This window comes from Ambystoma mexicanum, chromosome 6q (assembly GCF_040938575.1).
Source record: "Ambystoma mexicanum isolate Mex_15411 chromosome 6q, UKY_AmexF1_1, whole genome shotgun sequence".
NCBI classification, from domain to species: Eukaryota; Metazoa; Chordata; class Amphibia; order Caudata; family Ambystomatidae; genus Ambystoma; species Ambystoma mexicanum.
Genome location: NC_090937.1, coordinates 1562155930 through 1562183654, shown reverse-complemented (window position 1 = coordinate 1562183654; position 27725 = coordinate 1562155930). Strand labels below are relative to the sequence as shown.

Below are 27725 nucleotides of genomic sequence, written 5' to 3'. Positions count from 1 at the left end.
GGACAAATAGTAAGCGAAACATGCCACTCACTAAAGAGAGCATCAAGCCCTGCAGACCTCAATAGGGGCATAACTCCTCATTCTTTTCTTCCTCATGTCGAGAGAAAAATTCTGCATCTTAATCCGCACAGGTATTGGGTGGAGCAATTGTTATTGGGGAAAGCAAAAACCTAAGGAAAGGACTGAGTTGTCCTGAAACTAACTAAGGTAAAGGGCGGCAGACTTTTAATTAAAAGACAAAGGTTAACACTTGAGTGATGGCTAGAGAGGAAGGAACAACCCCCCACATGGGTCTGTTTATAACTACCTCCAAACACTCATTTCTTTAAGGTATTTAATAAATAAATAAAATAATATAAATAAAATAATATAAAAATATCCAAGGAAGAGGGTTTACGCCCTCACAGGGGTCCGAACCCCGACCTTATAGTAGCTGCTACCTACTGAGCTATTCGGGCTACTGACAAGTCCGAAAACGCAAATGTTGTCCAGGCATCATTTAAACAATTTGTTTAGCACAAGAGTACACTGAGAAAGTGCATCTGAACAGCTCACCCTAGCAGGGTGTGGAACCAGCATTAAACAAGGGGTTCACCTCGCAGAAGAACACAGGCAAGCCTGCCACCGAGCAGGTGACAGCACACCTAAAGGGAAGATAATGACAACTGCCACATGCAGCACCTAACCAAAACAAAGCTGCCGACTTTTAAGGGAGGGATACACTGAGCAAGTGTACCTCCAACTGCTCGCCCGAGCAGGGCGTGATAACCAGCAGTGCACGAGGGGGCAACCTCACATTAGAACTCAGGCAGAACCTGAAACCGAGCAGGTTATGGCACACAAACAGTTAAGGTAATCACCAATGCCATATGCAGCACCCAAACAAAGTTGCTGACCTTTAAGGGAGGAATACACTGAGCAAGTGTACCTCCAACTGCTCGCCCGAGCAGGGCGTGATAACCAGCAGTACACGAGGGAGCACCTCGCAGTAGAACCCAGGCAAAACCTGAAACCGAGCAGGTTAAGGCACACCTATAGTGAAGACAGATCAACAATGTCAAGAGCAGCGCTTAACATAAAGCTGTAGACTGGCAGCGCAACAGACTCTCGAACAGGCGGATCCGCGCCAAACATAAACATAAAATGTCAACTAAAATATCCAAATAAAACTTATCAATTTAAAATATGTATATGTATATATAAAAAAACATGCACATACACTTATGTGCACAGTGGGCATGCCGGGAAGAGAACCCAGGTTTTCCTGCCTGGAAAACATGCAGCTGTACCATTGAGCTAACCTGCTTCCGGCTGCAGCAGACGCTTTAAATATTATATACATACATACACTACAATATATAAATAAATATGATAGGAAAACATGGAAGTAAATTGAAATTTATTTTTCACAACATTCCCCAAAAAAAATGTTTAAGCTGGAGGAGTGGCTCGAACTCCCAACCTCCAGGGTACAGGTCAGAACACTTAAAGAGTGTTCCACAGAAACAGGCTTCTTTAATGTAAATCATAGAGCCCTTGTGCGGACCCTAGAGGGTGCAATGGCCATACTGAGAAATTAATAAAGAAAAACGAAACACCGAGCTCGCACGTGAGCCTAGAGGGCGGCAATGGCCACACTGAAGGGAAACGTTACTGTTCTCGTGCGCGCTGGGTCTGACCGAAGCTTCTGACAGACCGGCGTGCATCGGGCCTAGAGGGCAGCAACGCCCAAACTTTGACAGAGAGCATTATTGCTCTCGCGCGCGCCGGGTCTGAACAGAAGCTTCAGACAAACCGGCGTGCCTCGGTTCCCAAAGGCGGCACTGCCCAAAGAAGCTTTACTGTACTCGGCAGACTTCACATAATTAATCTCTTGCACGCGCCGGGTCTGAACCGAAACCTCTGACAGACCAGCGCTTGTCAAAAACAAAGTAAAACATGAAACATATACATTAATGAGCCTTCTAAAGTATCAAATTGTTCCTTAATAAATAAGTAACGGCCGCACGCGGCCTGCCATTAAACAAGATACCAAAGTAAAACCTCCTCCCTTTCAAAATGAAAGGCATCCAAAAATACAAAGATATATATAATACATTCACATAAATTAAGGCCAATATATTATCAAGGAAAACTACTGACAAACATGCAGGGCACAACAAAATTAGGAGTGACTTAGCTGTGGTTGTCAGTAGCAAAGAAAGAGGAGTTGGGTTTAGAGTAATGGACTTATATAAGGAAGGGTCCCTGCTCATTGGTCTCCTGCAGGGCATGACCTGTCCTCCATGATGGATTGGGGAGTCCCCCCTTGCATTGACATTGAACTCTATTTAGTTCTGTTTTCTAACTTTTTTGTTTGTAAAAGTTTTTTTTTTCTTTGCTGTTGTGGTTTCAGAGTAAAGATTGAATGCATAATATGAGCCTCCTGTCTTGTCATAGAATTATAGTCCCTTTTGCCAATTTCTCAGGGTTTAGTTTAGCCACTTTACTATTGGAGTTACCAAATGTCTGAGTAATTTAAGAAAACCAGGCCATTGAAAGAACAGGATTAGCCCCCATTTATATTTTCCTGCATGAGTCATTTACTAGCTGCCAGCATTTTTTGTAATCCTTCTAAGCAACACTATTTAACTTTTATCACCAGTACTTTCTATGTTGCACTGTTTTCTAAAGGCCTGGTCTGATAAAATCTGTCATATTAATCACCTTATGTCACCCTTTTAAAAATAAAAACTGAATTTAAAATGTAAAATATATAGTAATGTGTAACAAATTCCTGGGGAGGAAAGCTCAGGGGCAACATGCTTGCCTTGGAAGCAAGACAACGCGGCGCAGCACAGGTTCGATCCCCTGGTCTGCGCTTAGAAACCTCTGGGTATGAAGCGCGTTTTTAAATAACCAATTACAATTACGAAAAAATAGCAGAATGAGTACAATGTAGTTCTCTGCAATGCGATATACATATCAACAGGTGTACTAATAAAGACAAATCAATTTAACCAATAGTTATGAAAAACATTTTTTAAATGAATAAAAAATAAATACAAACAAGTAGAAAAAAGTGAAAAACGATGACAAAATCCTATAATAAACAACAAATGCATAATTTGTCCCAAAAGTAAAAAAAAAATTGAAAAAATACTGCACTAATTTAAAACCATTTGTGCACAATCACATAAACAAGAACAACATCACAATGATCCAGACCAAACCAGAATCACCTGTACAAGTTATTAAGGGGTGTCCAGATAGTTTTATAGTCTTCAGAACAATCTTTTTTCTTATACATCACTTTCTCATAGGTGGACAGTATGATCCACTCATTTATCCAAGTGTCAATTTGTGGTTTTTTCCTTGTTTTCTATACTTTTAGGATTTGTTTTTGAGCAATTACCAATGCTGTGACTGTCCACATTTTCAAGTAAAAGTTTGCACCCTTCCTGCACCCACTTCACCATCGTAATGGCTATTTGAGGTATCTTGAAATATCCGTGGTCACAACTAACTCAATTTGTTCAAGGGCTTATCTCAAAAACACTTCAACCCTTGAACATCCCCAGAACATGTGTAACAGAGTCCCCCACCATCACCACACCCCCCCAGCAATGATCATCGTCCTGGAGCCCCAACAAACACTTTTGCTCTGGAGTCATTACAACCTGCATGCAATTTTCTGCTGTATCAGTTGTAACTTTAGATCCATCTTCATCAAGGTTGCCTCTTTAGTCGCCTTTTCCCACTCACACTGTGACAACTCACAATTCAACTCAGTAGACCACTTTGACCTCAAACAATCCCATCCATCAGTAATCTCAGATCCATGAGCCCAAGGAAAGTCGATACCATTCGAGGAGGGCAAAAAAGGAGCCCGGGTCAGCCCTCTGGACATTTCGCCATTTTTTACTTAAATCTTCATGTTATATACATTATGTCCAAGTAATAACCCCTGTGTTTGCATCGGCTTAAGGTAAACACAGGTAATAACCGATAGTGCTTGAAGGAATAGTTGACTCTAAAATGTTATTATCCCAAAAGATGGGCAATAATCAAAAATATATGTAAACATATTTTTAAAGAAAGTTCCTATGTAAAGTTTTGAGCAAATGAGGCTCAAAGTGTTTACTGGGGGGTATCCATTTTGTGATTACAAGCAGCCTCCTCTGTGCATGTTAAGCTCTGCTCTGGCAGCACTAATCAAGCAGCAAAAGCCCCCTACTGGGAGCATTTGCTTACTGCAGCCATAGCAGAGCTTAACATGGAGAGGAGGCTGCCTTCACTTTCATTGTATGTTTTCTGTGCTCCCCAAGCCCAGGAAAGCACAGAAAACGTAAAATGAAAGGCAGAACAATTATAAATACTTTGCCGGCTGCCGGCAGAGTTTTCATAATTGCTGCTACGTTCTTTCTTTTCTAGTTTCCCGTGTGCGAGGCTCAAAGTGAAAGCTGCAGCAGTCATAAATACAACGTGGTTGTATAATTGCTGTGTTTTCTTTTTAAGTTTCATGGGCTCCTCCGGCCAGGAGAAGCCCAGGAAACTTAGAAAGAAAACCACAGCAATCATAAATACAACATATATGTATTTATGATTGCCATGAAAATAAAAGGAAGGAAAACAAATTAAAAAGCATAACGGGATGCTGCCTTCCTGCCTGCATTCTCGGCTCTCCGGCACTAATGAAGCTACCTACAGGTAGCTTTTGTTTATTACAGCTGGCTGGCTTTTGCTTCATTAGTGCCGCAAGGGCAGAACTTAACACAAGCACAGGAGGCTCATCCACAAAATGGATGCCTCCTAGCGCTTGACATTTTTTAGTTTGAGCCTCATATTAATCTGCATATGGTTGTATCTTGATGTCAGTGTTGGAGAGGAGGTACCATAGAGGTTCCATGTAGATGTTGAAAACGGCACGAGACAAAATAGAGCCTTGCAGAACTCTGCAGATTACTGGGTGTTGCTGGGATAGGTTTGGGCCCATCTGGAAGATGTGATCTCTATTTTTTTTTTATTTTGTTTTATTTTATATGGTTTATTGCAAACCTTTAAAATACATTTCATCCAACACAGCAATTAAAACACATAAATACATTTCAACTTTCATTCCTCAAAACTTTTAAAGTCAAGTATATTCCTACCGAACAAGAAAGGAAAGAAGAAATAACAAAACAAAAACAATATTGTAAGAATCTAAGAAGAAACAAAAAACGAAAAAGTGCAAAGCTACTGATTGTTAAATAAGAATCTCCTTCATCTTCCTATTCTCATCAACACAGTTACTAAGGCGCACATCTAACACATCCAGAAAGAATGTTAAAGTGATTGTCAGCTGTCTCTCTGTTTCATCAAACATTAATTGCCACCAATCATCAGCACTTAGGCATGGTGTTTTTAAGATGCATTCTCCTAAACATGTGGTTCTCTCTGCACATAATTCTATGCAAAAAAGAGTTAAATGTTTCAGCGTTTTAATCTTGCAATCCACAAAATCTACAGATTTTAGAAGTTAAGTCCCTTTTTAACCACAGACTTTCTCTCTCCTTTGTCCTAAGCAAATCCAGACGAAATTTGAAGTAGCTTTCGTCGGTGAGAATCAGGAAATAGCTTCAAATAGTTTGGGATTTCATTGAAAGCTCGTTTCTCACAGGGGACATCTTTCATAATCTTATAACTCCTTCTTAGATCCCCAGCTGCAATCCAGTCATATCTCCACAAACGTATCTTTACCGAATTTGGATTGGTGTGAAGTGTTTCAACGTTGGTATTAAGATCTTCTGAGATTTCTTTACAGCAATCAGTCCAGGCTGTCAGTACATTTTGTTCAATGATATTTTCTATATTTTGCAAGATTTTAAATTGCAATGGAGTATTTGTATTTGTGACTTTACTATACAGGGTCAGCATGTTCCAACAAACCCTGGCATGGATGGATATTAACACAAGTTCATAGCGGATGCATGCTGTCGGGGTTCCTCGTGGGAGATATAAGACCTTGGACCAAAATGTATTTTCCAAAGTATTCCAATGGTGATACGAACTACCTAGTGCACATTCTGCTCCATATATGAGCACTGGCACTGCTTTTTGTTTATAAAAAGTTAGCACTGGTAGAAGTGAATATTGACCATATTTTCTGTGAATGATCAGTGCTTGATTTGCCAGTTGTTGGCATTTTATTGGGATCCCTATTGGAGAGGTATGAGGCAAACAACTGAAATGCTCTTTCATTAAAGTCCATGTATGAGGCTAGGATGTTGAAAAGGGCTTTATGGTCAAGGGTATCAAAGGCAGCATAATGTTTGCATCTTATGCATAAGCAGGGATAGGTGAAGCCCATACATCTGGCAGGTGTTTGGTGAACGAAGATGCATACAATGCCAGGATGGGCAGGAGGTAACACTTCAGAGACAACTATGAGTAGTAAAAGTGTTTTCACCTTATGTTGTCTAGCCCCAGACATTGAGAGCAGAAGAGGCTGGGTTTATTTTATTCCCCATCTCATTCCACCACCCCGCCCCAAGTTTAACAGTTAACATCAGGTTTCCCAATACAGCTGGAGCACCAGGCTTGTGGGCTCTGTGGGACAAGCAGTGGATCCTTGAAGACTATCGGCCCTGATAACCACATTCCAACCCGCCCAGAAGTAACTCCCTTAGGATAAATACAGACAAGATCAACACGTATATCTTTATTAGAGATGAAAATCAGCAATGTCTTTATAAGTCAATCTCCACAAGGAGGAGACAGATATGTCTTAAAGTGGTGTGATAATTGGGTTGTTATTCCAAGGCAGAAATGCAGCATTGTAAGTTAGTGCACAGTGCATGAGGGCAGTGACCGTGTGCTCAGGCAAACCTGGAAGTGTGATGGTTTATTTGTCCAGGCATCTTTATTTGTCCAGGCATCTTTATACATTGTAGCCCAGGTCAAACTCCTGAATGTTAATTATGTGACTGCCAAGCCTTAGCCAAGAGTGGCATAGTCAAGAATAGACTGTATAAAGGTGAATGTTATCGGAAACAGAAGGGTAGGGAATGGTGTTGTCAAACTGGTCCAGTAAAATTGAAAAACCCTGCCACCTTGATGTCAAAATGTTTACTAAGTATTTGATGGCAGGTTTTCTATTAGTTCACGTGGAGATAGGGTTGTGCCTTACTTGGAAGTAGGATATCAAAGTATTGTACTATGTAACCTTTATCGCGAGAGTACATAGAATGGGCTTGCTATACAGGCTGTTTTCATTAGACTGCTTGAAATGCAGAGGTGGATGTGCGACCAACGGGGTATGTAATGGCTAAAGGGAATCCCCTACAAACTTCCCTCTATCACATTTCCATACACAAGTGCCCAAATTCTGCAAAAAACCTCCTAACAATCAACCCGCCTGCCCAGAGGATGACTGGTGAGCTGAAGTGACGTCAGCCCAAGAAGCCTCCATATGTCAGGTAAGCATGCATTACAGCAAAATCCACACATCCCTCGTATTCTATGTCAGCAAGGTGTGGGCGTACCCACAATGAAAATTCCTGCCAACCAGATTGCAAGGTGCTCGCCATCATCATGACTCTGCCCTAACCCTAAGTCTTCTCCACTCTCCGAAGACCATCAAACTACAACAGGAACTAGCAGAAACTCCATACAAGGGCTTGAAGGACAAAGGGTAAAGGCAAAGCCCTCCCAAAAAAAGAGCACAAGGCCACACAGGCAACAACACCAGCACTTCCCATACTCTGCGTACCATCCTCTACGTGCAGTCTTCTGATGTCCCATCCACCTTACCTCCCATCCTTGGCCCTACCACCTCACATCCCTGCTAATGGCTCTGTTAACTCCCTTACACACAATTAGGGGACTGCTAGAAGTCCAGGTTGTAGGGGCTCATCTCCAACATTTAACCTTCCAAACCCAGCATAGGCTCTTCCATGTTTTATAACTAGAAATGGCAATTTTGGGCTGTTTTTGAGCTGGACCATCACCTACTCTCAGCCTGATATGCCCTTAATATCCATCCTTACAACTGCAGTGCTCTTGGCTGCTGTTGCATTTTGACAGTTTCAATCTCACGTTGTTATTACACCCTAATTCCCTTTCCCATCCTCCTTCCATATGTTTATGTGATTAACCTAAACCTTGAATACATGTGCCACACGTATGGCTCCTGAATGACACTGCTTGACTTCTTAATCCTATGCATTCCCCAAGAACAAAACCACCAGTGTGTGAACGTCAAACAAAGAATTGTCTTAATTTCAGGCAATTGAATAATCAGAAGGGTTTATTTCAGTTAGTATTGCAGTACAAACGGACAGCATCCTAGAATGATTTTTTTCCACAACACACTTACCCACTCCACCTTCCAAGCCTGGTCCTTAAATACCCTACAGATGCCCAACGCCAAGGTATCAAAAGGTACTTGACAGGACCTTCATCACACTATTCCTGCATTTTCTAGAACAAAGACAATGATTGTCTCGAGGGAGTAGTCCATCCTTTATGTTCATGCCCATAATGTATCAAATGGGGTCTCACTTCCAGGTGCAAGATGGTGGTGAAAAAAAGTAGTGGAAATATGTTCCCCCGCTGGCCTACCCCTGCTCCCCACAAACCCCATCACTGCACCCTTTCAGACATCCAATCCAAGGCCCCAAACAAACACACCTGCTGTTTATGGGAATGTTCAGTGATGTGCACTGAAGTGGAAGCTTCAAGTTCTTAAGTTCTTATTTTAAAACTAAACAATTCCAGACCGGTTTCTTTTTAAAATAAAAGTATAGGAACAGTGAAGCGTAAAAATAAAAAGTATAGGAGCACCGCTCCCGACCGCTCCCGCCCACTTCGACCTCTGCCACAGACCTGGTGGCCTTGCCCCTGTCACCAAAGGCAGGCAAAATGTCCAGTGTCAGCGACTTAGGTGCATATGTGCTGTCCAGATTATAGCAACCAGCAATGCCTGGTTCCAATAAGGACAGGGAAGCCCTTGTCAGAGAATTTCTTGCAGAACGCGGTCCGACTTCCCGGTCTTCTTGAGTCATATCTGATCGGGGCCCATAGCTTATTTACAAGCTCTGGCAGGCCTCTTGTAGGGATTGGAGACCAAGGTTGATATGTTCTCAGATTATCACCCACAGACCAAAGGGCAAGTGAAATGAGTCAACCAAGAACTGGAGTAATATCTTAGCTGTTACTTCACACCTGGTAGTAGTTCGATGGATTTGATATGGCTGGCTGAGTCCAGTTTCAATAACCCTGTTAAGGATTCCACTATGTTGTCACACTTCTTCTACAACATAGGCTACCATCCATGATTCCCAAGAGAGGTTATTACCAGCGATGATTTCGAACTCAGAATCTGTACCTGAATTGATAGCCCAGTTTCATCAGAGGTAACTAATCAGGCCTTGCCCTAGGACAAGGATGTGCAGTTGGGCATACTGCCAGGCCCCATAGGCCCTCATCTTAAAGAGTGTTCAAGAGCTAGGCTGTAGTATATATGATGAGGGCTGTTTTACTTATAGGAGATATTAGGCTTTCACCTAGTGGGCATTCAGGAATCATGATGGGTACCACAATGGTTGGATGGGTCTTGAATGCTGGGACCTTGAAATTTACATGCTGATTAGAGTTTGCAACATTGCTTCAGATAGCTTCACTTATCCCCAGTAGGAAGCTTCATTCCATGAGGCTAGGGGGATGCAGCCGCAAACCAATAGTCCCCCTAGTGGTGGTAATATGTGGGAGGACCTAATGGAGAGGAACTCCTCTAATGGGGATAAGGACACGAGTCGGAGATACAGTCCCTTTAACTCCTCACTCCATGGGCTAATATCAACATCTAACTTTCCTGTACATAAGATCATTTCTGAAACTATTTGTTATTGTAATGTATCGCACCATCCCGATAGGACAAGGGCAGGGATGGAGAACAACTCAAACTTGCTACCGTTAAGCGAGAGGAACACTCGACCAGCTGTGGTCAATTGGACTGACATTACTCTTAGGCCTGCCCTGCTATCAGGTCCCAACTTCTGATCCGGTGGCAGCTGAAGATGAACCCCATTAACCCCTTTGAGGCTGTGAACTCCACAAGTTTTAGTGACTACTGCTGAGCCCAAAAACTTGGAGGGAAAGGGAAGTGGATAAAATAACAAAATGATAGGACTTTGCTTATGGCGTTCTTCCCTTCTCTCTCTTCAATCATGAGCTGAAGACCTAAAAACCAAATACATTAGGTTAGTACCTGGTTACTATGGGTTCCTCACCTCTTGCTCTCCCTTCGCTTCTCGTTGAGCTATTCCCTTTGATTACCTGTCTGCCTCCTAATACAGCTAAAAGGCACCTCTCAATCCTCTTTCAATCTTCATACTCTGGACTGCATTCTGTGTATTTTCTAAGTTCCAACTAGAGGAATTCACAGGATGTCTTGCTAAACCTTTTTCTTCAGACTAATCTGTAAATGTGTCTTTATTTTTTCAATGTTCCTTTTCTGCGTGGGAATGCTATTTTTAAAACTCTGAACTTTACTGTACTTCTCTTGGCCAAAATGGTTGCTGACCTGACCTGTTGCCTTGCTGTGTTTGATCTTCTTCTTAATATAACTCACTGCTTCTATACAGCGTGTTGCTTATGGACCCACCTGTTTAACCTCTTCATTAACCTTGTTTTATTCTTTCTGGTTTCTCCCACGAGATATAAGCTGTTTGCTGCCTACCCTCGCTTCGCAGCATGCACACTGTGCTATCTTTTCTCTGAAATATCTTTTGAGCCTGCAGTGCTGCCAAACCTTACTTGTCCTGCTATTGTTTAATTAACTGTGCTGCCGTGCTTCTGTGTCGCTCCACCAGTTCTTTTTCTATTGCACCTATAATGTTTACTTTGACTGCGCTTCTCACTCAGCTTTGCACCAATGTCATACGGGCTGTATTGCCATGAAGCCTCTAACCCATATCACTACGCAATCGCATACATTGAGGTCCTTTCCTCTGATTCCCAGGCCTTGCTGCTTCAACAACTGTTCTCGATTACTCAAGCTGGAAAAAGATCTTCTGAATTTACAGCTGCTAAACCCCAAAAACAACGAGTGCGTACCCAGTTAAAAACTTGTTAAACATTTACAATTATTTACAACTTTTTTCATTGGTTTTATCTTTTAGAGGTTTTGATGTTTTATATTCTTACAGCGATCTCTAAGATTTAACTTTTCAACTAAATACACTTAGCTCTGGAGTTCTGGTCTTGATAGGGGAAACTTCATCTGGTATTTCTTAGTGATTTTCAGTTTCTTTCTCAGTTATGATCAGGACTCCATGTTTTCTGGGACCTGCTCTGTTCATGTCTTGAATGAAAGGAAGTTTAGAATTCTACCTATCATTCCAAGCTGCCTTTCTTAGCCCCAAAGCAATCAGCTGCTAGAGAACTCTCCTCCATCTTGGAATGGGCTAATTCGAGTCCCTGATGAGACCTCTGTCAAGGAAAAATCATTGTCGCAAAAAACACTAACACTCACTTCAAACACCTCATCAATTGGCAAAACACCCCCAACCTTATGCACCACCTACCCCATCCTGAAGTATCTTCTCCGTAAGGCCCTGTCAGTACCTCCTCTGTAAGGCCGTGACCCAGGGCCAGACATCTCTGGATTTCTAAGATGGAAATTCTTCACAAATATAGGGGCATGCACATCCTCCACTAATTCCCGCGATCTCTCCTCAGGACAATAACCACCAACATTCTAATCACCTTTGAACTTTCTTGTAATCCAGAATCGCCTGCACCTCATATTCATTCCCAGAACCCTCCATCAGCACAGGCCCAGTCATTTTGTGTAATCTAGTTACCTGCAAGCTTGGTTTCAACAAACTAACGTGAGACGTTGGATTAATCTTTAATTCCTGTGGTAAATGTAAATTCACTGTCACTGGAGAGTAAACTCTTTCTATCTTAAATGGCCCAATAAAGCATGGACTAAAATTGTTTCTGCCTTTCAAGGCTATGTTTTTAGTTGAAAGCCAGACAGCATCACCCACTTGATACTTTTGAGCGATTCTACGCTTTAAATATGCAAATTTTTTGTTCCTCATCAAACTCCTCTGTAAAGCTTCCACTGCCTTCTTTAAATTATCTCCCATTAATTTCAACCTGTCCTCCACCTCAGGAACCTGAACCTCCTTCACTATGATCTCACTTAAGAAACGTGGGTGAAACCCTTGATTTACAAAAAATTGTGATATAGTAGTAAAGTCCATTGTGGTGGTGTTATAACAAAATTCGGCTAGCCACAACAATTCCACCAACCTTCCCCAGACTGCAAATAACAACGTAGATATTTCTCCAGCTCCTGTGTTTGCCCATTACCTTCTGGATGGTAACTCATGGTCAGGTTGTTAATTCCCATTTCCTTACAAAATGCTTGCCAAAACTTTCAAACAAATTGCAAACCTTGGTCTGAAATTACTTCACTAGTCAAGCCGTGAAGCCTATGTTCTGCAAGAGGGCCTGAGTCAAGGAGGAAGCGGTAGCAGTGGCCTTGATTGGAATAAAGTTCCCAGCCTTGGTTAACAAATCTACAACTACCAAAATGGTAGAACAACCAAGAGCAAGTCCACAATGTAATCCATTGAAACTGTGCGCTACAGGCGAGGAGGAATCAGTAAAGACTCTAAGGCCTGCAGGCGTTTAATTCTCGGTCTTGGCCCGATCACAGACTTCAAAAGTCTTCACATAATTCAAGACAACATCCTTCATTCCTTGCCACCAGAATTCACGACGAAGCAACTCCAGCATCTTCCTATAGGTCAAATGACGAGCTAGCACCGAATCATGACATTGTTTCAATGCCTCCTCTCGCAGACCCTCAAAATGAAGATTTAGCTTAGAATCTGAATAAGGAAGACCCTCATTGGTCCGCCTCACTGGATCCTCTCCGGCCCAATCTTCCACTGTTTAGTTGAATTTGTTCCACCAAATCCGTATTTTTCGAATCTCTCAACAACTAAATGTGTATCTGCCAACAAAGGAAGTGGGGCTGCCGCATCAGGCGACCAGGTTTGAATGTAATAACGAATTCGGACTCCCCAAAAAACAAAGGCCAACGTGGTTGACGCAGTGTTAGGGTCTTAGCAGATCGTAAACATTTCAGATTTCTGTGATCGGTGAGAACCGTCACCTTATGTCCTGCTCCCAGAAGATAATGCCTCCACTCTTCAAATGTTGCTTTAATAGCCAGCAATTCCAGATCAGAAATAGTTTCATTCTTTTCTGCTGGCGAAAACGTCTTGGAGAAAAAGGGCAGTGGATGAAGTTGACCCATAGCAATGTGTCGCTGCGACAACCCTCCCCACATGACTACATCAGAAGCATCAACCTCAATGAAGAAGGGTTACACAACATCATGGTGTAACACTGCGATGGAAAAATAAGAAAAAACGCAACATTGCACTTGTCAAACTCAACAAACAATCTCTGGGGAGGTGGGTGGTGATGAGGATGGGATGGATATGCCCATAAGAAGCCAGTCAAAAATGGTGTTTTTCATCCCCAGAAAGTCTGCGAACACTCCAGATGTCCTGGGCAGTCCTGCGGTGTCCGCAAACACTTCAGATGTCCTAGGACATATGTGCCTATTTCTGCATTAGAGGGTTGGTGAAAAGCAGTTTTTGGATGGCTTATGACTTTGGCGCCACTCAATGAAACTGCATGTAATTTTTTAATTGTATTCGAGACCTAATTCTGAATGGTTTTGCAATGTTTGGTGGGGGATTCTGTCAAGAAGGCAAAATTAGAGGGGGGGTCCCAAAATATGGTAAAGGCTTATAAATGCGGTGCCATTTGACGAATCTGCACAATAGTTGGCAACACGATTTTGGATCTATATATAAATGGTTTTCAAAGTCCGGTGGGATTCTGTCAAGAGGGGGCAAAATTAGAGGGGGATTCACAAAATAATGTAAAGGCTTATAAATTTGCTATTTGACGAATCTACACAAAATTTAACAAAAAGATTTTAGATCGATATATACATGTTTTTCTAAAGTTTGGTGGGATTGTCTCATGAGGGGGCTAAATTAGAGAAGGGTCTCAAGATTTTTAGATGGCTTATAACTTTGTTGCTGTTTGACGAATGTGGACAAACGTTTTGAGAAAGATTATAGACCCAACCTTCAATGTTTGTGTAAAGACTAAATGGATCATGTCAAATTATATGACTATTGTATATACATACATTTTGACACTTTTGAAAAAATAAAACATGGGCGGATTTCAAGCAAACTCGTGTAAGGAGCATTGGCAAGGACTTTAAAGCATGGTTTTGCAAATGTGCCCGTGTTTTTATTTTTGACAAGTGTCATAATGTAGGTACAACAAATAGTGACATACCTTTGGTGACTGAGGTATAGCCTGTGGCCATGGGCAGTGGCCAGATTGTCCGGGTCGTGGTATAAGGTCATGACGTGGACAATCTGGCTACTGGCCATGACCGCAAGGGACGAAAAATGTTGTTAAAGTGGCCGTGTCCACCTGGGACCGCCTATGTGGTAAAGTTATTCGAAAGTAGGATAGCTTTGAAAGGGAAAAAAAATGTGCTTGTGGTAATATTGTCATAGGGTTCTGCAGGCTGCCATGGAAAGGGAAGAGGGGCTCTGTACGGAGCCTCGCCTTCTCTTTCCATGGTGGTCAGCTTGGAAAAGGTTTTTCCTTCATACAGCGGGCCGCTGTAGGAAGGAAAATCTATTTTTTAGCACCCCGGGGTCCCGCTTTGGGAACCAGGGGTGCTAATGGCCTTTAACTCCCATTGCAGGAGCTGCAATGGAGGATAATGGTCCTGAGCCCTCCTTATTTATTTATTTATAACGCGCCAAAGCCCGCAGACATCAGGGCGCACACAGACACACTTCGCTTGGGCTGATAACTTGGGCTGCTGGGCCGTTATCCCCTGTTCCGGTCCCTGGAACGGGGAATGAACGTCACATTATTTCCATTAGCATGACACAAAATGCTAATGGAAATGTTGGAAAAACGTATTGAGTCTAAGTACTTTACTGAGAAATGTAAAGTAGATGCAGTCTATAAGATTTATTTTTGTTCTAGTTTTTAACTGTGAAAGGTGGTTCCTAAAGGAACCTTTCCTTTGATGTTTAAAAAAAAATGTTTGTAGGAGAGGTTAGAACGTAAGGCGAGGAGCGAAATGAGGGAAGAGGCACCAAGCACTAAATGGAGGGACAGGTGGACAGGGGAAGATGTTGCATGTGTGTTACTTCTAAGGCAGTGGGCAGTGTTTCTCATGCTCCTTGATTACAGCTTGAAATGCATGTCAAAATTGCTTCACCCTGCTGAGTGGTGTGTTGCAGTATATACAGAGGACTGTTGTCTTCCAAAGATATGGATCAGGAGCCTCTTTTGTTGCTTGCAAGGTAGCTGGTGAGATTTTGTGTCCCACAGAAGTAGGCTGTGTGGTTACAGTATTGGTTGAGGAAGATGATGTGGAGGAAGACAGCCTACTACTTGTTAAGAAAGGCACAATCTTTCTGAGAGCATTGCAGTTGTTGGATTTGGTGTGGCGGCGCATGGAGGTGGTCCCGTAGGAGTAATGTCCAGGTAGTCCGTGACGGAGTACAAAGTTACACTCAGTGCATTTCTCTTTTATAGCTTTAGCGTTTGGTACATTCCCAAAAGTGGTAAAGAACTGCCACACCCTTGATTCTCTCTGGTTGCTAGAGGTAGGCACTTCCTCTACCTCATCTTTGTGGTCCTCTTAATTGTCTTTGAAATACTGTGCTTTTTTTGTTGTGTGGGTCCTCCAGCTGGTGGTGGCGGTGGCTCTTGGGGAGGAGGGATGGCAACAGCTGATGTCATTTTTAAGATAAATAGCAGTTTTGCTAATATTCTTCCAGGTATGTGCTTTGTACTAGATTGTTAATGTATAATGAGTAAGAATAGGTGTAGGAGCTGTGCAAGGGTACATTTTGAGCTTGAAAGTTCCTAGATCAGTAGAAAAAGCAGTTTCGCAGCAAGGACCCGAAACGCGAAGTGTAAACGCATTCATGGACACGTCATCATGCCTGTCCGGAATTTCCACAATGACGTCAGACATTCGCAGACATTGACGCAAGCAAAAACAGTGGAAAAAGTACAGAAGTGTTAAAAATGATGCTAGAAGGTGGGAAATGGCAGAGTTTTAATGTGAAGCTTGCTATATTTTTTTGGTGAAAAAAATGGTGTTAAAGAGACGTTATGGTTAAGTTGCACCAATGAAAACCTATAAAATTCAATGAAAAAACTTTGTTAAAGGGACGTTATGGTTAAGTTGCACTAATAAAAACCTATGAAATTCGATGAAAAAATGTTGTTAAAGGGACGTTATGGTTACAAGAAAACCAAAAAACCCCTGAAATTCAGCAGTAATCGTAAGCTAAACAATGACATATTTGATGTCATCTTGATGTTCTGGGTGTTAGTCTTAGCAGTGCATGGTGGTGGTGCGAGTTACGGTTGCTTAGCTTACCATAACTGGGGAATTTTTGAGGATTTTCGGTTTTACTTGTAAGCATAACGTCCTTTAACAACGTTTTTTCATTGAATTTCATAGGTTTTTATTAGTGCAACTTAACCATAACATCGCTTTAACAAAGTTTTTTCATTGAATTTCATAGGTTTTTATTAGTGCAACTTAACCATAACGTCCCTTTAACAAAGTTTTTTCATTGAATATACATATGCATACATTTGTTTTTCTTAGAATCTGGAAACACTTGCAGACCTGGTGGTTCGCTAGAGTTTGACTCTTTCCTGGTGGTTTGTTCAGAGATCTGACTTTAGCACCTTCATGCCTCTCCTGAGACACTCTACAAGATTTCTACCTACCTACCTACCTACCTACTGACCTACATACTTACTTACTTATCAACCATTACCAAATTAGGACTGATATGCGTCAAATATAAAAAATTGTGACTTTACCTACGGACGTTGTTCAACAACATATTGCTCAATGATAAATGTACATCAAGGTAAATTACTTCTGACAATATCAAATAGATAACATCTGATCATAATAATCGTTTAATTGAATTTGAATAAGCAATAGTTAGTGTTATAATTTTTGAAGAAACCCCAGTAGATGATTGACCACTGAGAAGGAAAATTAAGGGTATACCTCAGACGTTAACTAACATGACTTGGTGCCTATCAAACAAGGTTAATTTCTAAATGAAAACTTTTAATATATTTTTTCTTACCAAAACAGCATTTTTCTCAATAAATTAGGTTTGGGTATTTTACAAGAATAGAAAAAATGTGTTCTCTTATTTGTTTGTCTCGCAACAGGCCTTGAAAAAGCTTTAGCGCAAAATATGTGTCATCCCATACTTGCACTTGTGAATTATTGATTTGAGAAATCTAATATTGTATTGATTTAGTGATAATCTTCAGCCAGTTAAATATGTGTCAGGTATGGTTGGTATTCTTTTCCTCATAAACCCGAATTGTACTCTGGATGTCACAATACCAGGCATAAGGTTTTGTCATATCACGTGCAGCAAGGGCGTCAATAGCGGCAGAAATGCGCCGTACAAGACCACTTACATTACATATTAAATTAAATCAAATATAGATGGCATATTTCTTTTCCATGTATGATTGATGTTTGGTGGATGTGTGCTTATTGGAAACATTGAATTATGTTCTGCATTAATTGGAAACATTAAACATTAAACTATATTTGTTCTATACATAAGAGAGAGAGAGCAGTATTTCATGCAAAAAATAGTGTTTTTGTTTTGAAGGCATATTAAAATACATGGCTGATAATAATTGCTAACACATATTGAAGGTTTGAAAGAAAAATGTTTAGTAGTTTATTGCACTAAGGCACTTAAATTTACTTCGCACTAACTCCTAGAAACTCTGACATCCTCCTGACTTAGCCAAGACTTTGTAACTTCTATGTAAATCAGCCGTGTTAGATTTTATCTCACTTTTGTTGTCTTCACTCTCTCTGAAATTAATAAACATATTTCAGAAGACTCGGCTCCGAGATAAAAAATCTTCTCGGGGGGGTTCAGATCATCCGTGATTTTGGCTAAGTTGATACCCAGTTCCAAAAAAGCAGGGGCACAGGTTTTGTGTTCTCATAAGACTCAAATATGCCAATCTTGTTACACACTACCTTGTACAGTGCATCATATATAGTTAAGTGGGAAAGATTAAATTACATACCCACATCTATTTGTTAGCCGATGGAATGCATATTCAAATCTCAGTGAAAAATGCTGAAAGGTCTGTTTATATTCAAATTCAATGTTGTGTTTAGAAAGACTGAAACCAGAGTGACACCGCTGCACCAGGCAGCCAATGAGGGACTTCTGGACTGTATTGTTGTACTGACCGAAGCGGGAGCAGATACCCACGCAGTGGATGCCTATGGGAAAAGACCCATTGACTTAAGCAAAATGTGGAATCATAGATCCTGTGTCAGGTGAGTGAAACAGTAAAGCATATGATTAACCATGTCCTATGTCAAGCGATCTAACATTCTAGCGAGAATGTGTTCTGTCCATGCGTCAAAAGGAATTTTATTGCATGACATTGAAGCTATAGACTTAGCGTTAATAGGAATAACAGTGGGAATGATATATCGTATGTCACATTTACTTCCCTTTTTTTATAGCTGAATCTTTATTAAATTTGAAAGAGAGCTGTTCAAAAAAGGAGTTATTATCAAAAAGGAACTACTAAGCTTGATTAATGGATCTTTTAATGTATCCACCTCAAGTGATGTCAGCGAGTCAACAGTGGCAGTGTCTGCATCTGTATGAACCCAACAGATGGCAATGACAATGGGTCTCCACTACTACCCATGAATTGGACTTTTGGGGGCAGCTTATCCTTAAATGTAGACATTGATGGCTGCATGTTATTACGTTTGTTAATGGATGATAGTTTTGAAATCTTCAAATAGCTAGCAGCTAGCAAGAGAGATATTAAAATCATGTCCTGGAACTTATTAGAACTCCCTTGACACCGAGAATGTAGAACTTTCATTGCATTTCTTGAAAACAAGGTAACAATTTGTCTTCAGAAGACATTGCATTTGGGAAAGTAAACTTTGTAGACTTTTGCTGGATAATAATGTAGTTGTGGGCGGCCTCAGGATACTCATGAATCGTATAACATATGCTGCCTATGTGGCAGGCAATTTAATGAAGGTGGGTTAGGGATATCAAGCATGGTAGTAATCAACTTCTGTTTTCCTCCGTTGTGGCGCACCGTATTCTTTTGCTAGTGGCCTACATTCCAAACACTCTGATCGTTTTAGCACAGATCTCAGCTCACCTCTTAGGCACTGCTTTTCCAACCACCGGTTCTCTTGGCCGGCTCCCTGCTACATTTTGCTCCTTTGCCTGCTCACCTCTTCCCTTCACTGAAAACTTGAAACATAGCCAGCTTTCTTTTTTTCCACATTTTAATTGCTACGTACCCTCGTTGTGGTCTTTACTGGGTCTTAGACGGCATTGGCTATCTTTGGGGCATCAATTTCCTCCCTGGGCCATTATGGCCAAACAAGCGTGTCAGGGTATTATAGACTAAATAAAAGCAGCATAATCATCAGCTTCCAAGATCTTCTGAAACCCTTAACTGCTAAATTTCTAGGAAAGTCTGGAGAATGCTACGATGTGCGCTGCCACAAAAACATCGATATTGGAATCCCCATAAGTAATTCCCTAGATTCGTAAGTAAATAGTGGGATGGACATGGTAACACAGCCTTGAAACAACAGGTAATTATCAGGCTCAATCGCTGCTCCATGAGTGAGGCTTAGAGGCATTATATGCACTTTCGTGTGGAAGCTGCACCACTGCTGTTAATACCTCCTTAAGGACTATGAAATTGTACAATAGTGACAAGATATTTCAAATATGTCCATTGGCCCTTGCAATTCCCCAGGGACGTCATTTAGAGGTTGCCAGGGGTAGCAACTACCCCTAAAATGTGTCTCTTTTGGCCAGCAGCATGTGGCTCTTTGTTTCTGGAGTGGCTGGTTTTCTGATTGTTATAGTCGTCAGTGAAATTGTATGTATATTTGCTCTATATGAAGCGCTTAAGCCTTAGTGCTGTATAATGACACATCATTATTTGGCCTTGGACGTCTACTTGCATTCATAGTAATTTGGTAAATGGGCCTATATGCGCTGATATTAACAATACATATTGTGATCCATTCTTGTATGAAATGTATATCACTTTACAGTGATATCGTAACTATTTTTCGGAGTGTATAACAATGCTATGTGATGCTGCTTCCTGTTTTGTTAAGGGGTTAAAGACTGTGTTCCATCGCTTCCCGTGATGGCACTTTGGTGTGGGGTCAAATTACATCACTTCCTGTGATGTTATCAGAGATCAAGGGTCCTGTGATGTCACTTCCGCTACATCTGGTATTTTAGTGAAATGACGTCCCTGCAGTTGCCACAGGCTCACCGAAAGGGAGTCAATAGGGATGAAGTTATCTGCAGTTCTTATAAAGCTGTATTTATCAAATGGGATGACTTGTTGGGCCCCATAAACACATTAAATCTGCGGAACACTGACTTATTAACAAGCTTATTACAAATGGTTGGGATATTGGCGAGGGTGAGTCAATTACAAATGATGAAATTTATATTGAAATTGTAACTATCAATCTGGCCTATTATGCAGGATTCCTACTTTGTGTGCATGGAGTCATTGTTATTACAACTAATGTGGTGGGAGTTGTAGTTTAAATTTGCATTTTTTTTATTTTTTTTTATTTTTTATTTAGGATTTCTTTGAATATTTATTTGTACATTTTGCAGAACAACAATTAACAGTCAATAATAAATAGCAAAAACAATATAACTACATGTAGATAGGAAAACACATATTTACAGTTAAAGAACTAGTACATTTTCAGAAAGCTATCCCAAATCTTTGCATGCAAGGTAAGTTTCCCTTGCCTCCTGTAGATTACTCTCTCCATGTTTGCAAGACAAGTCATCTTCTCAATCCAATCCACAACCGTCGGTGCAATTCGTGATTTCCATCCCCTTAATATCTTCTTTTTGCCTATACAAGCCCCTCTGAACATCATTTTATTCTGAGAGACTTAAAGATCCTCAAGTAACTCATCACCTCCTAAAATCATCGTTTTGAAATCCAATGCAATATCCAAATTCAGAATTTGCAAGCAAATGCTACACACATCCTGCCAAAATCCACAAACTCGTACACAGTCCCAGAGCATATGTTCCAAACTACCCACTTCATTCCCACAACACCAGCAGTCATCACAATCCACCATACCTCTCTTCAACAACCTTTCCGGACTCCAGTACACTCTGTTGAGAATCTTTATTTGCCTCGATCGTTCTTCCAAGTTAATTGAGAAAAGTTTTATATTAGCACACATCTCCAACCACATCTCAGATGAAATCACACACCCCAATCTCCTGCCCCAATCCGCCTTTAGTTCAGTATTCTCTTTATAGTTAGACACAATTTGATTGCACACCCTGCTAGCTATTGATCCGCACCCTGGTTCTCTCTCCTTAAGAAAGAGATTCACAATTGCATCACCCTGCTCATCCACCTCTCTTATACATCTTTTATTGATATCACCAATCCAATTTATTCCACCTAGAAACCACTCCGGCCAGAATAAAGGCTTACCCCTATCAGCTATCACTGGGTTCAACCAAATGCAAACATGAGAAGTCTTCAAAGCCACAGAGCCCAACATTTCATGCACATTTTTCCATGTCTCTTTCAAAAACATAGTCAATGGAACTTTCCTACATTGCCTATTTGTCGCCCTGAGGATTGCCCTAGGAGGAAGTGGGCCCAATAGACTCGCCTCCACCACAGCCCACCTTTCTGGGGGTTCTTTCAAGAAGGGGACTATAAGTGACTAGAAAAAGCCAAATGATAAGCTTTGAAATTCGGCACACCAGGCTCCCTTTCTCCATAGGCAGTTGAAGCTTCCATAACTGAAGTCGTGGTGGCTTGTCATGCCAAAGAAATGACTGCAGAAAGCCATCAATTTTCTTCCAATAAAACTGACTAATATTTATGGGAAGCAGACCCAATATGTAATTGACCTTTGGAGCCGCATTCATTTTAAGAGCGTTCCCTTTGCCCCAGAGCAATAAACGTAACAAAGACCACCTCTGAAGATTCATTTTCAGAGCCCTAACATACATCCGTCATATTTTCTTCCGCCATATCACCTATCACCGGTGTCAGCCAAACACCCAAACATTTGTATCTTTTGTCGCACAACTGGAAACCCCAGTCAGACACCAAACATCTATCACAATATCGCGTAATCGGTAAGACCTCCAACTTAGACCAATTAATTTGGTATCCAGTTACATCATGATACCTGCCTAATAGGCTCAACAAGGTAGGTAATGACACTGCCAAATCCTGCAATACTAGCAATAAATTGTCCGCATACAACCATATCTTTTGTTCAACTCCCTGAAAGGTTAGACCTCGTACCCCAGCATCACACCTCAGAGCAATCACCAGCGGCTCAATGGCTAAAACAAATAACAGAGGTGACAGTGGGCACCCCTGTCATATACCCCTGTGTAACTCAAAAGAAGTTGACAGTTGTCCATTAGTGTTGACATTGGCCGTTGGACAAGCATATAGCTGTCACGACCCGTGACCCAGAACCCCACTGGCATGGTCACATTCCAGGTAGGGTCATGACTCAGAGCTCATTTGGGGCCCCAAGGACCTTGCATTATCATCATAGACTCTCCTGCAGTCAGTCCTGGCGCCTTTGACGCCAGGCTCATGTTCAGATTTGGACTTTAGCATGAAGGGACTTGAAGGGACTACTTTTCCTGTGAAGGCCTGCAGCCAACATGGAGGCACCCATACAGTCTAGTTCCTAGGAGCCAGACTGTGCGGTGCAGTGTTTTAGGGTATGGTAACCTGGACTACTTTACCTGGACTACTTTACAGAGGGCTATATAAACCGCACCCAAGTTACAGAACGTGCTTCGCGTTATTCTGCAGCCAGCAGCGTGATGCTCATCGTGTTCAGATACCAGCACCCGGTGATCCTTGAATAGCGGACCTGCAGAGGAGACAAAAGAACTTCATTAGCAGTCTCTGCTTACCTGCAACTTTCCATCCGTCGATTCCTGCTGTCGCGGTCTTCCATCCAGTTGGCAGCATCATCCGCTCCATTCGACCCTCTTTTCTTCCCCTATCCTCTTTCTTTTTCACTTTCATGACACAACCGGGGCGTAATATTTGATCCCTCTACCTCCGTCTCCTTTATATCTCCTCTATTGCCCGCTCCTGCCGTTATGCTCTGTTTAACATTTGTTATGCTTGTGCTTATCTTTCTTTTCACGCTACTAAACTTCTTCTCTTTTCCCTTGTTTTTTCCTGTACCGACTACTGTTCATCTTCATTGCTTGGTTTCTCGCCTGCCCTTTTCCCTCTTCATTCTATTTATAACTCAATCGTTACTCTCCTTTTTTTTTCTACCCCCTCGGTCCCCTACTACATCCTCTCTGATCTCAATTTCACTACTTCCTTTTGATCGTCTACAAATGCACCCATGGCTTGGCCCCACCCTACCTCTCCTCACTACTCTCGTTCTGTGTCCCTCCACGCCCCATACAATCTCAGAATCTATTTCTCTTAACTGTTCCAAAGCCTCCCTGTGCTCTGTCTCGTTTCCGCTCATTTTCTCTTTTGGCTCCTAAGCATTGGAATGCTCTTCCCCTCTCACTTCACTTTTTCTCTGTTGATGTAACCTGTACTCATTTATATTAATTTTATTGTACTGTTTTTGGATTATTTTTACTGTTCAGCGCCTTTGGCGAAAGGCACTTTATAAATTTAATAAAATAAAAATACAAAATACAATATAGCAATAACAGCCGATCCGGCGGGCTGGATCGGGTGGTAATGGCCCGGGGCCCAAGGTATAACCCTGAAAACAAGGGTCTTAATGATGGGCCCGTCGGATCGGGTGTTATTGCTATCAGCACCAAGAGTTTTAAATTCTGGAAACCAGGTGATGGGGGGTGCTAAGAGCAATGTATTTTGTTTCAATGAATGGGACACTTTGCAGAGTCCCGTTCATTGAAACATAATACTTACTTAAGATACAGAGCCCCTCTTCCATTTCCATGGCAGCCAGCAGGGACACAGAGCAAACAGGTAAGTGGGGGTGGGGAGTGGGAAGGGACGAGAGGTCCGAGGGGAGGGCAGAGTGGGGGGGAGATGGATGGGTGGGAGAAGCAGCCATCAGGCTGCTCGGTATGTGGGCTGAGATTGTGTATTGATCTCTCACAGAAAGGATATCAGAATATATAGACCACCAGTTACAGCCAATGGCAGCAAGTCTCACGTCATTTACTCAAGATACGAAGCATACAATTCAACAGCTGGAACATATTCAATGGGAACCTGATTTTTGGTTGGTAACATTAGATGTGACAGCCTTATATACTACTATCCTCCATAATAAAGGAATTGACACTGTTAACTACTTCTTGAGAATGAGATCAGTATCTTATCACCAACAAAACATGATGATCTTAGAAATGCTACACTTTACTTTGACAAATAATATCTTAATCTTTAATCACCAGCTTTTCAAACAGGTCCAAGGCACTGCAATGGGTGCAAAGTTTTCCCCAACTTACGCAAACCTCTGTATGGGGCACTTCGTGTTACAACACGCTTGGAGTCACCCAGCATTCACTATTAATAACAATGTGGCCTATTGGGGTAGATACATCAATGATATTATTATGATCTGGCAAGGTTCCAAAGAACTTATAGATTATCATAATTACCTCAATACCAACACATACAATCTCAAACTCACTATACAATACAGTCAATTGGAAATAAACTTTCTGGTTCTCCACCTCTATGTCAAAGCTAACATCATCCATACCACACTCTATACCAAACCTACAGCTCTCAACAGCATATTGCATGCATCAAGTAACCATCCGATTCATGTAATACAAAACATACCGTATGGCAAAATGCTGAGGGTCAAATGAAATTGTACAACTGAACAAGAATTCCAAAAACATGTCAACAATACTTTACATAAATTTAAGCAAAGAGGATACAGCCACAAGCACCTCAACAGTTCTTATCAAAAACCTTAAACCGCACAAGAGAAGATCTTTTGAAAGATAAACCCAACATTTTGCATCTCTCGAACCAAACAAAACCACGCTTTATAACAACATATAGCACAAACAGTTATCAAATAAAACAAATATTGCAAAAAACTGGAATATATCACAAATGGATCCAGATTTTCAACAACTTCTAGATGACCTATCATCCATCATTTTTCAGAAAACTAAAACCCTAAAAGACATGTTGAGCCCCTTGCATTTTCATCAGCAACAATCCACAGAAGCAGGAACATTAACCAAGTGGCTTCAACCACCAGCTACAGGCCACTATAAATGTGGCCAATGCAAGATGTGCCAATATTCAGACAATGTGAAATTAAGCATAATGAAGCCAAACGGCAAACAAGTACAAATAAAACAACTAATCAATACCAACAGCAAGAATGTCATCTATTGTATTAAATGTCTTTGCAACAAACTCTATATAGGGAGTACCATCAGGACCCTCAAAACCGGAATAGGAGAACACATTAGATCCATCATAAATAAAGACCCAAGGTCACCCGTGGTAACACACTTTTAAACAAATCATGAAATCAATCAACTGTACAAATGAACTTTCTTCGGCATGGACAAAATCATCCTACCAGAAACAGGTGGAAATCGAATGAATGCCCTACGAAAAAGAGAAGCATTTTGGATACATAATATGGACTCGTTCCACACAGGTCTCAATTCGGACCAGGAATTACAACATTTCCTGTAATAAATCCCAAACTGTTTTATTATGGTTACTAACTAAATCAGCCTCTGACATGCAAATTGTATTCAAATGAATAACCATTCCCTAACATACTTTCTTCAACAAATCTAAAGATCATAAAACATTTTTGGGGGTATAATGCCAAATCAATATTGAATGGCATCAAAAGGATGAGTAACTGGAATGCTGGGGTATAGAGAAAAACTTGATGGCACTTTTATAAGTATGTTTTAGATTAGGACCCTCAAGGCACTTTTTCCGGCACTCCAGTGCATTTTGTAGAGCAATGTTCTCTGACAGAGGAGATCAAAGTTGAGGTTACTTGGCTGCAGAGGCTTCAGGTTCAGTAATGCACACTTGCTGAGAGCAGACTATCCTAGCATTTTGGTGCTGTACTATCCTCGTGGATGAGGCCAGTGTGATATGGAAATCGTTATTTGTCTTCGTGTAAGGTACAGTGACCTAAAATCTGGCTGTAGACCCTTCTGAGTGGGAACATTCCAGAGAACAGGTTATTTGGCCTTGTCGATTCTCAGCAGAGTCCACAGTTTTGCAAATTTGGAAGTTAAACGGGTAATCCAGACATGAACCCCTTGCTGTCTGTGTCATAGAGAGACAGATCTTCACATCCATCAATACACCAAACAAGGCAGAAACATGTGTTTGGGGTTGATGTGTGTGGTGGTTCAGAAGAAGGAGGCGGACACTTAAAAGACATTGTGAGTGTTTCTTTATTAAAATAATGATAATAAGGCCCATCTTTCCCTATTGCTAGAGGAGTTGCCCTGCCTATATAAATAACTCTCATCAGTCGTCAGGAAGTCCGAAATTAATATGTACTCCATCCAAACCTATTTCTAACTGATCCTACCGCCATTGGACTTATTTGAATTATTTTAGGAGAATCTCTTTCCTCTTAAGGTAATGTCTCTACTTAGTCCTTAGTTCTCTTCAGAAAGATATTTGTAAATGTATTCCTCCTTCTTGTACTTTGTTCCAGGCGTATGCGCCTTTCTGACTTACTCTGGCCTTTTTAAGTTGGTTATCCATGATAGCAATGTGACCTTTCCCCTTTTCGACGTTGCTCAGTTTGATTACTTCTTCCCTTGTCTGCTTCATTTGACTACATTTCCCATTTATAGTTCCTCCATTCTTCCCAGGGTGTTTGTGCCCATATGGAAGCAGCCATGAAAGGGATGCAAGTGGACGTACATGCACTCCGATTTCAGGGCAAGAAGACGACTCAGGTGAAGGGGCAGAGGGTAGCGCCACACTAAAGAGAGGCAAGGAAGAGGCACTCCAGAGAATGTGCGAGTTCTGTGAAGGCGGGATGCTGCAAGCAGTACCGTGTCCGGCGGTAAAACGGCAGTGTTGCTGGTGCCACAAGGCAGGACACTATGGCAGTTTCTGTATGGCCCCCTGGATGTCTCCGTGGCCAATGCGGCCGAGTCATGGAGAATCAGGTGGGCTGTAGTAGTTGCCCACATGGCGGTCTTCGCGGAGGATGCCGGCTGGCCAGAAGAGGGCGGAGGAGAGGAGTGCTGGAACAAAGCCGACGTTGCGGCCATAGTGGATTATGATGATTAAGAGGTGTTCTTCCTGACGGAGCACGTGCAAAGACCGCCGGTATTCGATGCTGGAGAGGCAACACGAATAAGGCTGAAGAAGAAGGTGAAGAAGGCTCACGCCCACCATTGCAAGAATGCGAGTGGACAAGACTAGCAGTGAAAATGGATTCTGTGGTCGAGTCTTGTTTTTTTGATGAAAAGTTGTGTTAGTGTTTTCTTGGTCTTGCCCTTGGCATGGGATGTTGTGACTTAAGC

The 27725-nt window shown here is 41.6% G+C and overlaps 1 protein-coding gene across 3 annotated transcripts in view; it reads left to right on the top strand.

Moving 5' to 3' along the window:
• Positions 1-27725, top strand: part of ANKRD53 (ankyrin repeat domain 53) — a 169784-nt gene that overhangs the window by 111799 nt on the left and 30260 nt on the right. For 2 of the 3 annotated variants that reach the window (XM_069632269.1, XM_069632270.1), the window contains exon 4: positions 18299-18463. The exons of the other annotated variant lie outside the window; for it this stretch is intronic. In XM_069632269.1, the coding sequence (XP_069488370.1) occupies positions 18299-18463 (165 nt within the window). The remainder of the gene's footprint in view (positions 1-18298; positions 18464-27725) is intronic. 3 annotated transcript variants of the gene reach the window in all.